The sequence below is a fragment of the Corvus cornix genome, chromosome 7, assembly GCF_000738735.6.
Source record: "Corvus cornix cornix isolate S_Up_H32 chromosome 7, ASM73873v5, whole genome shotgun sequence".
NCBI lineage: Eukaryota > Metazoa > Chordata > Aves > Passeriformes > Corvidae > Corvus > Corvus cornix.
Window position 1 is genome coordinate 3,682,501 of NC_046337.1, and position 12,368 is coordinate 3,694,868.

Consider the following 12,368-nt stretch of genomic DNA (forward strand, 5'->3'; position numbering starts at 1 on the left):
TTACTAGCCATTTTAACAATAGATCAATCGGAACTCTTATTTATTATTTAGCTAGTAGTGCTTAAGGATTGAAATGAGGAGTAATTGTATTATTGTTATGATATGATACTTTTCTGGGAAAGCACAGAAATGCTTTGAAATTAAAGGATTCCCTGTGCATCCTCATGCCAAAGTCTGTGTCAGTGTGAGCTCTGCCCAGTTTGATTTGGTGTTTAGCTCTTGACCACTGGAAGGTGTAAGGTTTGTAGTAAAACTTACTACTCCTAGTAGGGACCGGTCAGAAAATACACCTAAACTTCGGTGTGGAGAGGTAGCGAAGGAGTATGCAAATAAGATCATTTGCAAATGAAAGAATTACAGATTTTTAACTTTTATCCAGCAAACCGTGGAGGCATTAAATTCTGATTTTACTAATTCATGATCCTGGTAGAGGTTTTTCGTAAGGGGAAATTTCATACTCAAACGATGACTCAGATCCCATCTTGGCCTGCAGTTTTGTTTTAGGGAGCTGTTCTTCTTTTTTTTTTTTTTTTTTTTCCATGCAGACGATATGATTAAAAAGCAAATATTTTAACATAACTTAGTGATCTGAGCTATTACTGAAATGTCCACAGTTTCACTCTTTTTTTTTTCCTCCTAGATTAAAGAAAACTTTAAAAATCTATTTGCTTTGACATATGACACAATATTTAAGAGCTGAAATCATCAATTAAATCACACATCAGAAACATTTCCCTTTGGTAAAAAATATAGTGCTAGACGATGTACACTTTGAAATTGTTGTTAATGTTTAAAATGCAATCTGAAGTGCATATGTTATTTAAAAAAAAAAAACATAAATTACAAATTTTAAAAGTTTATGAAAAAAAAACCAGCAGTCATTTCTTAGCAAAAGCATTTGCAGAGAAATGTGTCTTTGGGGTTTGTGGATATGCATAGTTTTCTAGCATGAAAGCTGAATATGTTATTCTTTATTTTCTTTTTTTTTCCTGTTTAAAATTGAGTAGATCTAAAGGAAACAGAGTCCTTCCAGGGTACCTGTAATAAAGTACCAAACCTGACATTCACGTGAAAGTAGCAAAAGCATTTGGGTTGTCACTGAAAATAGAAAAGGTGAACGTTGACAAGATTTCAGATTTTTTTTTTATTCTGGGGAATGAGGGAAACTGAAGTTAAAAATAAAGTCCTCGTATGGTCAACATGTTGGAGGAAATTCAAAGCCTCTCATAAAATAAACATATTTTAAGAAGTGTTTTGAATTTCACTGTGTAATTTCTGGCCAACAGAAATTACAGTTGTATCTTTGGAGGGACGTTGTGTCAGATCAATGGTCATTATGCGAAAAAAATAAACTGAAACCTGGATGCCTTTAACCCGTTCAGCTGTTAAAATGTGAACTCCAAGGGGGACAGCTCTGCTACTGGAAAACTTTGTGCCACAGCGGTGCAATTCTAAAATATTTGGGTTTGATGTTATGGGAGATATGTAAAATGTTCCTTGGAAAAAAAACACGAGTACAAAGCTTCGCGCGCTTTGGCAAAGGAATTTCATCGGCGGTTATTAAAAAATACAACAGTTTATGTCCCGAAAAATAAAGGAAATTATCCAAAGCATGTGAGTAAGCTGAAATATCCCAGCCTGGAGCATGCTGCAAGTTGTTCCTGGGCTATATTTAGCTGTAACCTTTGGAGTCGGGAAGTCTGAGGGGAATATCTGCTGTGCCAGGTGAGGGTGGTGTGTGTGTCTGCGAGCACGCCCTGGTGTAGCCAACGTGCCCCTTGTTTTCCAGCAGCATTATTAAGCAAAGCCGTCCATACTTCACCATGTTGTTACATGTGTCTGTCTGCTGATTATAAAATGTGTTAAACAGTATTTAAAAAACAAAAAAATGCAGAGCTGCGCTTTGATTTATTCAGCGAACAAAACATATGCTCGCTGTTCTGTTCTATGTAATTCATATGATCAATAAAATTTTCTTTAAAAAGAGCAACTTTGGCATTTAGAAGGATTATGCTGCTGAAGAAAAAAAAAAAATGTTTCCCTCTTGCTGCATGCAGGCAACCTCAAGGCTCTTGCACGGAAATAAGTTTTTTGGCTGACTAACATCTATTTTTGTGTATTTGTGATTTCTAATCCTCAGGATCGAGGCTGTGCATTGTGGCTGTTACCCGCTGTGTCCCAAAGCCTTGGTGTACCCAGAGATATTCCCAGGTAGCTGCTTTGTTGCCTATTCCTTCTGCTGAAACGTAATAACGTGATTCCTGCTAAAATCCAAAGTTTGGGAATAAGCTTGAGTGAAAGCAATTGTTTATTTGGCAAGCCAACATGTTAGTGTTAAGGCAAATTTTATGTGTTTTAATACATTAGACGAAGTTTATATTTGCCATCTGTTCTTTTAAGATAACACAAAAGCAAGTTTTGAAATAGCATTCTTCATTGTTAGCATACACATCCCATAATGATAGATTTTTGTTAAAAGGTCAGTGATGCTGCAATGGTTTGCAGATTTTTATTTTTTGATACACAGAAGAGGGGAAAAAAAAAAAAAAATCCAGGCCTGAAAATCACACCAAATTATTTAAACAATTTAATACTTAATAGTATGCAACTGCAGTACAGGATACACACTAATGTAGTACCGGTTCTTTGAAAAATCTCATCACTAAATGTATCACATATGCATTGTGTTACATTAGAATAATGTATTTTAATCACCCAAAGGAGATGTCTAAACAGCACAACTACACAGTCTTATTTAGCATTAAACATCCTTGTGAGCTGAGGTAACCTTATAAAATCATGCTTAAATAATGTAAAACACGAGGCGGCACAGAGCAATATGCATTTTTAATTAGTAAAGTGACTAATATCGAGTGTGTGCTTTGAGGTTTTTGTTTCATTAAAAATGTATCTGTTTTTCCTGCAGCTGAATATCTGTATTCTACACCTGAACAGCTTTTTAAAAGGCTTCAGAATTTCTGCAAGAGACCAGATATTGTAAGGAAACATCTCTATAAGGTAGTTGTTTGGAATAGTTTTAGATGATATAATGCCATATTGAAGTACAAAGGGAGAAAAAAAAAACCCTTAAAAAACAACATTTAATTAACATACTAATGTTTAAAGGAAACATGCTAGGGAGGGATATTAGTCGTTACACTAACAAGGATTAATTAAACTAGATGCCAGTTGTATTAACCTAGGTCTTATGAAATACGTGCACTTAATGCATGCTACATGCTTTTTTTTAATTTATTGTTTTCTAAAATGACTGTCCTTTACATTTGGACCCAAGAGGCTTATAAAAATGAACCTGGATTAATGCAACTCATTAGTTTAAAAGGAAAATAAAAGAAAGATCCTACAATTATACTAATGAGGATAAGCCTGCCTTCCTATCCTAATTTAATCTTCAAAAAATGCAGGTGACAGGTATCAGGTAAGACTTCTTTGGCTTCTGGAGTAATTTGAGTGCTTTTCATAATTACAATTATTTTAATTCTTTGCTTTATAAGGTGTGTTGAGCATTAAAGTTTATTGGGAGCATAATTTACTGGTATTTTTCATGTCCCCTTCTTTGCAGTTATTTCTGTAGAGAAAGTCCAGGTTCAGTGGCAAACTCTCCATTCAAGTTTTGCTCAAGTGTTCGATGCTAGAGCGACTTCCATGGTTTTAAGTGGTGTATTTACACTGATGGGAGTCACAATTTTTTTTTTTAAATTTGAATGTGGATGAAGCACTAAATGTTACATTATTCCAGTGAAGAGCTGTTACTACTCAATGCTGCTGTTTTCTGCATGCTGATTTGTACATTTACAGCAGTTTTTGACTTTTACTGTCCTGGCTCTGCCGTGGGCAGGTTGGATACACATCACCGCTGCACGACAGAGGTGTTTCAGCTCATGAAAACCCCTGAATTCAGCTGAAAGTCCTTAAAGGCTTGGGGGTGCATGGAAATACTCCTCGTGTTAACCCGTGCGACACAAATGCGGTTCTTGGAGCGTTCCCTGGCTGTCGCCGTCCAGCCACACTGTTAATGAGCAAGTCGGGTAATCTCCTCCTTAATTTGGAGTCTCATGCTGCCAACACACACAACCTCATGCCTCCACCTCTCTCCCTCCCTCTGAGGACCAGAAAGTGTTGGGTCTTGCTGTCTTGTCTGCCTCTCTTCCCCTTTCTGCACGCACATAGCAGGAGCAGCGAGGGCTTAGCCCAAGCCTTGACTTTTTTTGTGACCTAAAAATAGGCATTTACATAATGATACATCAAAGATGATGTTGTTTCTTCAGGAAACAGTTAAACCTCAAGAAAAAAAAAAAAAAGGAGAGAACCAAAAATGCAATTTAACACCCAATTTCAAGCTCATTATCTTTCATTGTCTATTAACTTGGCAATGGTTCAGAAGGTAGCTCATAATAGTTTAAAATGCTGACTGAACACTTCCAGTGTTCAGCATTACTTCTTGAGTCAATAGTATCGTAGAGTTAGGCATGGGGGCTTCAAAGGGAAAACAGTTCTTAAACGTTTACCTTGGTGTTTTCCAATGCTTCAAGCTCAGCTAATGGTTGCATTCACAGGGATTTTCTCCCAACGTATGGATTCTCATCTCCATCAGAGCCAAGGTGTGCAAAAGATACTGATATAAAATAGTACAGGTCGAAAATGTGTGCACAAGCCCCGTAGGCAAAATGCTGATTTGCTTGAAGGATTTTTTCTCTTTTTAAAAGAATTCCTTAGGGTGATTTGTAGGCAGAAGCTGAAGGTGTTTATCCTGCCCCTCATGCATGGGGTTTGCAGTCCCATTCAGATCTTCTGAGTGTCAGAGCTGAACCTCTGCAACAGGTAGCAATGGAGCTGAGTGGGGGATTGTTTTAAAATGAGGAAAGCAGAGCCTAATCCAGCACCTGTGAGCAGCAGAGGAAAGATCCCTGTTGTCTTTAATAGGCTTTGGATCAGCTCGGAGAATACTGTTAGAGTTGTCCTTTTGTGCCTACACCCACGTACACCTGGTCTTCCTTCACAGTGGACCATCCACAAAACCTCCTGGAAAGTGCTAGCTTAGAGCTGTGCTGTTAATGTCATTATAGCTGGAGTGATGCTGCTGTGTAAGGAAGCTGAAAAGGCTGAAATCCTGAAGGCTACGCAGCACTTGCACCGTATTTTCACTTTTTTTTCTGATCACTATAATATTATCTCTGCTTTAGTGGCCTAGAAAAGGGATCCCAGCACAAGAGTCAATGCTAACCAGCTCCTTGTGTTTCTGAAACCATCCTGCCTTACTCTCTGCATCAAGTTTATCAAGTATCTGTGAAATTTTGGAAGTAAAAATGCTTTAAAAGCAAATAGTGCTTTTCTCTGCTGGTGGGGATTCTGCTCCACAAGTTGGGAAGTAACAACCTTGGCTTATCCTTTTACATATTGTTGGGATTTTATTACTCAGGATATCTATAATAATTAGATAGTGGCTAATTAAACAGGCAGTTTATTCCTTCAGATGTCCTCAATGCTTGTGCTGACAAGATTAGGGGCAGGAAGAAGATAAATGGCAGCGGGGCAGTGGGCTTAGGGACTGGACATAGGGAACATCCCTGTGAAAATGCACAGACCAAGGCATTAAACTGTAGCAGCTTAACTCCACGGAGCAGATTCATGCTGGCAGACTTTTAAAAATGTCCATAATGTAAGCACCTATGAAAACCTTTCCAAATGATGTATTGCTCACCCTGAGTATTCACACAGCACTCAGGGCTGGCTCGTTTGCATTTCAACCTTGCCTTCTGCCAGTTATTAGCAGAAGATTGAGATGAGAGGAAAGCAAATCTCATTTGTTATCAATTATTTGTTCTGTTCCAGTTTTATGGAATCAAACTCTAGTTCTGTGTGGTTTTGGTTGCCAAAGTAAGCACCGGAATGAAGCAAGTAACAACAACAGGGCATTGGTCAGGGCACACCACAGGACCTTTCAGTGCCCCATCTAGTAGATTTAAAGTTAAAATAAAATAGGGCAAAGCATTTGTTTCTGCATTATTTTTTTTAAGTTTACCTTGCAGTTTCCTCACTTGAGTTTCTTAATTTAAAACAGCATGTATAAAGAGTATACAGTGGAAAGGGACAAGAAGAGTTGCCAAAAGCCAGGCATGGAAGGAGCTGACAACTTTAAATAATCTCTCCCAGCCCTCCCAGCTGAATGAGTGCTGGTTGACATGCTGTCAGCTTCAGTTCCTACAGAAAAATCCTACTCTCACTCACGCTTGTTTAACGGAGAAAAGAATTTGGCCCACTTTCTGACATTCATCTTCTCATTTCCATCACACTACAGAAGCTCACCTGCCTATGAAAAGACACATGGCATGATTTTTTTCTTTCTTACACCACTGTAGAAGGAAGTCTGCTGAATTCAAAGGGATTAAACTGCTGTAAAATCAAATTAAGTTCCCAGTTAGACCGTAGACATCTGAATTGTTTCCAGTCTCAGGATTTGGCTGTATAGGGCAGTTCTAACAAAACTTTCTTTTTTTATTTTTCTTTCCTTTTCTTTTTTCTCTGATTTGAGATAAAGCAGTACCTTGGGTATTTCAGGGAAACATGTAGAAGGGAAACCAGCTTCTGGTCCAGCTTTCATATTTAGGCAAAGCCAGGGAAGCAGCAGGAGGCATTCTCAGTGTAAGGATACAGGGCACTGGGCACATGAGGATGCAGGGGAGCCTGGTGCCAGATGTCCCATCAGCCACTCAGCCCTTTTTTTCACAGTTCCTGTACAGGCCATGTGAGAGCTGGGGATGGTGCCTCTGCCTTTATCCTTACCCAATCACCAGCAAAACTCCATGGGAAATTCATTTTTCCATAAGCAGCCTGGTCTAGTGGAAGGTGTCCCAGCCCATGGCAGGGGCTTGGAACGAGATGGTCTTCAAGGTCCCTTCCAAGCCACACTATTCCATGATTGTGCAATGTGTTCATGATGGTGTTTAATTAATTTCCTTAATTAGCTCAGGTTTTCCTCACCTTCAGTTGTGTTGAGTGTCTCCTTGTCCTGGAGTTGGTCGCCTGGAAGCAGGAGCTCCCCCATCCATCTTTACTGTAGCATCCATTATTTTGTAAACATTTGTCAAACATTTACAGTATCCCAGTCTTTTCAGTCTCTCCCTGAGAATGTTATTCCATGTTTATATTCTAATCTCTCATCATTCAAGCCATTCTGATGCTTGAGAGCTGTTTTTGTGCTGGTGTGATCATTGCTTTAGAGAATTCTAGGCCGTGCCATCAGTTTATGTGATGTGTAGTACTCTGATAATTTCCAACCTGTTCCTTATGGAGCCAATCCCACTGTTTACTTTTTAATGGTGAATGTATATTGAGCAGATGTTTGCTTACAGTGTTCTCCAGATCTTTTGTCCCGGGCTGATAAAGTTAATTCAGAGCTTTATAGGGTATGCAAATAGTGCACATATTTCCATTCATCCTGCTGGCTTTCTGTTCATTAGCAGAGCATGTTTGCAGAGTTAAAAAAGAAGGAATTGTATTGAATTTCTGTTTTTACCTGGCTAGCATTAGGTACAGGTCAGAAGGAGGTTAGAAACACAAGTGAGAGACTTGTATTTGCCTCTTGAGCTGCTCAGTTTCCAGTGAACGTGATTTAAAATGGTTTCAGAGGTGGTTTAGATCTGCTTCTCAGAGCCTGTGGTCTCGATCTGCTTCTCAGAGTCTGTGTGGGGAGGTTATAGTGGCCTGGGAGCTCTGGAGTGCAGTGTGCTGTGTCCATGCTCTCCCATCTCTGTTCCAGTGCTTAGGCACATGATCCTAAGTAAAATGTGTAAAGCATAAGGATTTTTTATGTGAAAGAAAACTTCCATTACTTACTTGGAACACAGAATCACAGACTAGTTGAGGAAGGTGCCTCTGGAGGTCACCAGCCCAGGCTCTGCTCAAAGCAGGGCCAGTTTCAAAGTAGGATCTGACTTCAAACTTGGATTAAGTTTCTCAGGATCACATCCAGGTCAGACTCGAGTCTTGATGCTTTCCATTCACTGTGTATGGCTGATACAGGTGAAATCCCTCTCTAGTTTAGGAGTTTGCACAGGTGGGAAGGTCTGCTGGACTGTGGGACGCAATTTAAGCATTTTGGGTCAACCTTAGGTCTTCAAGCAACTGTGGTAGAGGGAGCTTGGCCTGGCTAACATGGGTCCTCAGCGTGGAAGAAGTGAACTGGGAGAAAGGCTGTTGGAATTGCCTAATTTTGGGATCCAGACATAGATAAATGGATATATTTGTAGATGTGTAGTGGCCTGCACCTGCACTTCTCCCTGGGCTTGCCTTGCTCTTGGCTCTCAGGTAAATATCCAGGAGACTCCAGCTCTCTGAAAATCACAGAATCATAGAAATACTTAGGTTGGCAAAGACCCTTAAGATCACTGAGTCCAGCCATCAATCCAACATTTCCATGATCACCATGTCCCCAAATGTTGGCCTGTAGCTCACAGCACTTGCAGAGTAGGACTAAAGCATTTATGGGGGCAACTTTCAGCATAAACACCAGGACTTGGAACTTCTCATTCTGACAGTATTAGATAGCTTCCAGGGGAGTTTTAGACAGCAAATGAAAACTGGCAGATGAGCCACAGCCACTTCGAAACAGTAGATGGAGAAATGGGTCAAAGGAAATAAGAAGAAAAGTTGCAAAAAACATGAGAACTCTCTTTTTTTTTCAGTACAGTTTATTGAAATTACCTTGAGAAAAAAAGCATTAAACTGTTTTCCTACTGTTACAGTCAGTCAGTGTGTTCTGAACTATGCTATGCAAGGTACTGCATGGATTTGCATCCAAAATTTGATGGTTTGTGTTTAAGGACAGTAAAAATGAGATGAGTTTTAAAAGTCCAATGTAAGAAACTGCAGAACAGACCAGTTTGGTCACAGAAATACTGTTACTCTGCTGAGGTGTACTAAATGGCTCTGCCTTGGGCCTCACAGTGCACCCAATTCATGTAAAGCAGCGGTATCTTTTGATGGTGGTTTCCAAAGGTGGTTGGAAGCTTGAAAATTGAACTCCAAAAATAATTGCTGCAAACTGTTTTCCACCTTGATTCTTCCCCCTTACTCACTTGCAGGGGGAAGGAGCTGGATCACAGAGTAGATCTGACCCAATACAAATTGGCTCTGTAAATCATTCTAGTCTTGCCTGCCAAATCTCAGGTTTTGTGTGGAAAATTAGTCTCTAAATCTTAATTTTCTTAAGGCGATTTTTTTAAAAGTGCATAAAATCTACACTAAATCAATACTGTGTGCTTGAACTCCAACTGTCCTGAAACAGCCAGTCTGAATGGATGAACACTCCTTATTAAATTCGAAAGGTTAGCTCTGAAGTCTAATGATGGGAGAGTAGATATTAAGTGCTTCAGTTCTGATCTTAAGACCCTAGAAACAAGTTGATTATTTCATGAAAAATACTGTGCTGCTACTGACATTATGCTGTTTGTTCTTTATGGGAAGATGCTGCTTTTTGTGAAAACTTTGCTTCTTTTGATCTCCACATATTTAGGAACTGTTGATGGAATGATAGTGATGGAATTTTACTCCTTGAAAAAATGAATGTCCAGACCTTTGCAGAGTTATCACTCCTCAAAAAAAAGGAGATAATTCTCAAGCAAGGCCCAGACTGATGATGGTCAAGCAGAACTAGGCCCGGCTCCTGCTGGCTTGTGGTTCTGCCATGTCTGAGGATGAGAAGGGCACGTTGGTCCCTGAGGGTGTCCAGTCCTTGGCGTGTCCATTGACACCACCAGTAAAGCAGAGGGAGCCAATAACCTGGGCCTGATGACCAGCTCACCTGTCTTAAAAAAACCCCACTGAGTTCACCCCGTTTTTAAATAGCACCACATAAGTGTTCTTTGACCAACTGGCTTCCACCCCTCCTGAAATCCTTCCTGCATTTTGTGTCCCAGCCTCTAACACGGTTCCGTGTGCTTCTCTCTTGTGCTTCCTCGCAGGGCGAGACGGCCGGGTTTTCTTGGGCAGCGCTCGGCAGTAAATTCAGGTCTCTGCTCGCAGCAGAACCGAGGGAAGATTTGTGACAGATGGGGCTAAGTCACAAACTTGCAGCCTCAGGCAGAATTGTGGAAGTTTCCAGAGTGTGCCCATATTTACCTGATCAGAGAGAAAAGAAAATCTGCAGAGGAAGCCGAGCCTGGCTGCTTGTCATAGCTGACACAGAGCCATCTGCCACAAACCTGTGGCGGCTTCAGATCTCCAATCCCTGCCACCACCCCAGCTCAAATTAAATACAGATTCTTAGAGACGTTATGATGGTTACACATGTCCTCGGCATCACATGCAGGAGACTGTTCAAAAAAAATATGTGGCCTGTTGTGTAACCGCACTCATGTATCCCATATGTGGTGCCACATTGAATTTCCGGTTGAATCTGTTTTTATCCTTTGTACTGGATGACATGGTGCCTGAATTCTTTCTTTTCGCCGACACGATGGCAGCCAAGCTGCAGCTTCAAACGCTCACACTTGGCTGAGTTTCTACCTAGGTTGCCAGGTTATCATTGGAGCCTTATTGTGTCCTCAAAGGGCCACAGGGCCTGAAAGGAGGATCCGAATGCTGCCGGACTAATTGGGCAGCCATCTCCGGGTTGTTGGGAGGCAAAGGGCTGCTTGAGCACTTCTCTTTCTCTCTTTTTTTTTTTTTTTTATTGCAAATTAATGACTCTCTGGCACAGGGGTTTTTAAGTGAAGGTATTAATAAGGGGTCTGGCAGGTAATCCCATGATTCGTGGAGTTACATTTGCATTTAATTAATCTTAAAGAAAGCTGAAAGATAAACAGCTGTAATTCAAACTAGCATGGGAAATATGCTACATGGTGCCATCTATCCGATAAAATGAAAGCCGAGACACTTGTTTTATTTCTCTCAAGGATGGAGAACAAACAGATAACAATCAAAATACTTCCAATAAAAACCAGTAGTTTAAATGTAATGGCAGTTCATCAAGAATCTTTGCATCCAGTTGCAAATACAGTCTTTTAAAGATAAATCACTTATGATTCCTGCAGTCAAGCCACAATATTTGTTGATGTAAAATGTTTTGAAGATGTAGATTGTACAATAAATTTTTAATAAAGTGCCCACTGCAATTTTTAATTAGCATATCTCATTCATGTATAAGTGTGTACATCTATCTGTATGTTTATCACCATGCATATCCTTGTGTCAGAGTCAATGAATGCAATTGTGTCTTTATCTGCTGAAGTAGAATCTGGTTTGCAAGTGATAATAAAACCTTATGACAATACTGAGATTTTCAACTCTGCTCTGGGAAGAAGCAGGAAGAGGACTCTGGGTAAGGTGTTACGACGCGAAGCCTGGTAAGACTTGTCTTTGCAGACAGATGTGTTCTCAGCTTCCCTGAGATCAGGGAGGGCAGCTCCTCTCCCTGAAAGGGGTGAAAGGCACAGGCTAATCCCCCTCCCCACACCCGCCTTTGTCACTTCTGACACCATCAGGAAGCTGAAATGTCATTTTTCAGCATGAAAAGAGGGCATGTGGTACTTCTTGTTAAAATTACCCCATGAAGGAATCAAAAACAACCCAGGGAGACCCCATGGAAAGTGTTTGGGTATTCTTCTAGCACTGCAGGGTTGTAATTTTGCAGTTATCATCTCTCTGTATGCGAGTTCCTCCTCCTTTCTGCTCAGCCAAAGCCCAGCTTGGCTTTAGGCACTGCATGTGGTTGGGTGGACATGGTCTTCCCAAGAGCATAGGTCTGGTGGTCATCCTTGAAACAGCCGAGGAACAGGACTGCCTTGCACTCCTACCAGAGTGTATCATAGATGTTTACCAGTGTCATCACACCTTGCACCAGCAGATTGGAATATTTTTTGGCTTTGCTGCTGGGGAAACTGAGGCATGGTGCAGTTATAGCAAATTGCTTCAAGTATCACAGTGAGTCATCCTCCAAACCAATAAAAGGGAAAGAGGAGATGCTGTAACGCTGCACTCAGGCTTGTGGTGAGCAGACTCAAAACATCAAAGCTGTGTGATTTGCACTCAAAGGCTCCTTCTGTCCTCAGGGCACACCCTCATCAGCCCCACGGCCAGAGGAGGTCTCGCCCAGCTCCTTGGTGAGGTGGAGCTCTGCCCTGCTGAACTTACTGGCAGTGATACTTCAACCATGCCTAGCTCTGTCTGGTGAGCAAGGCTTCATTTTGGTGGAAAATTTTTCCCTTCTTCTGAACCCTTGAAAATAATGTTTTATAATAGAAACTCTGTGAGGAGTTTAATTGCAGGGTAATAAATAGCAATGCTGTGTTATCTCCTGATATTTCTTTATATTCTTAGCGAAGATGCACAGCTGCTCTGGAGCAAGG

General features: G+C 40.7%; 1 protein-coding gene across 12 annotated transcripts in view; it reads left to right on the top strand.

Annotated features, from left to right (window-relative positions):
- Nucleotides 1-11,291, top strand: part of GTDC1 (glycosyltransferase like domain containing 1) — a 172,534-nt gene extending 161,243 nt beyond the window's left edge. For 10 of the 12 annotated variants that reach the window (XM_039554864.1, XM_039554862.1, XM_039554865.1 and 7 more), the window contains 3 exons: nucleotides 2,141-2,211; nucleotides 2,927-3,018; nucleotides 9,984-11,291. In XM_039554864.1, coding sequence (XP_039410798.1) covers nucleotides 2,141-2,211; nucleotides 2,927-3,018; nucleotides 9,984-10,067 — 247 coding nt within the window. In that variant the 3' untranslated portion in view covers nucleotides 10,068-11,291. Of the gene's footprint in view, nucleotides 1,987-2,140; nucleotides 2,212-2,926; nucleotides 3,019-9,983 lie in introns of those variants that run through there. The other 2 variants (XM_039554866.1, XM_039554867.1) reach the window with 2 other exon arrangements.
- Nucleotides 11,292-12,368: the final 1,077 nt, after the last annotated feature.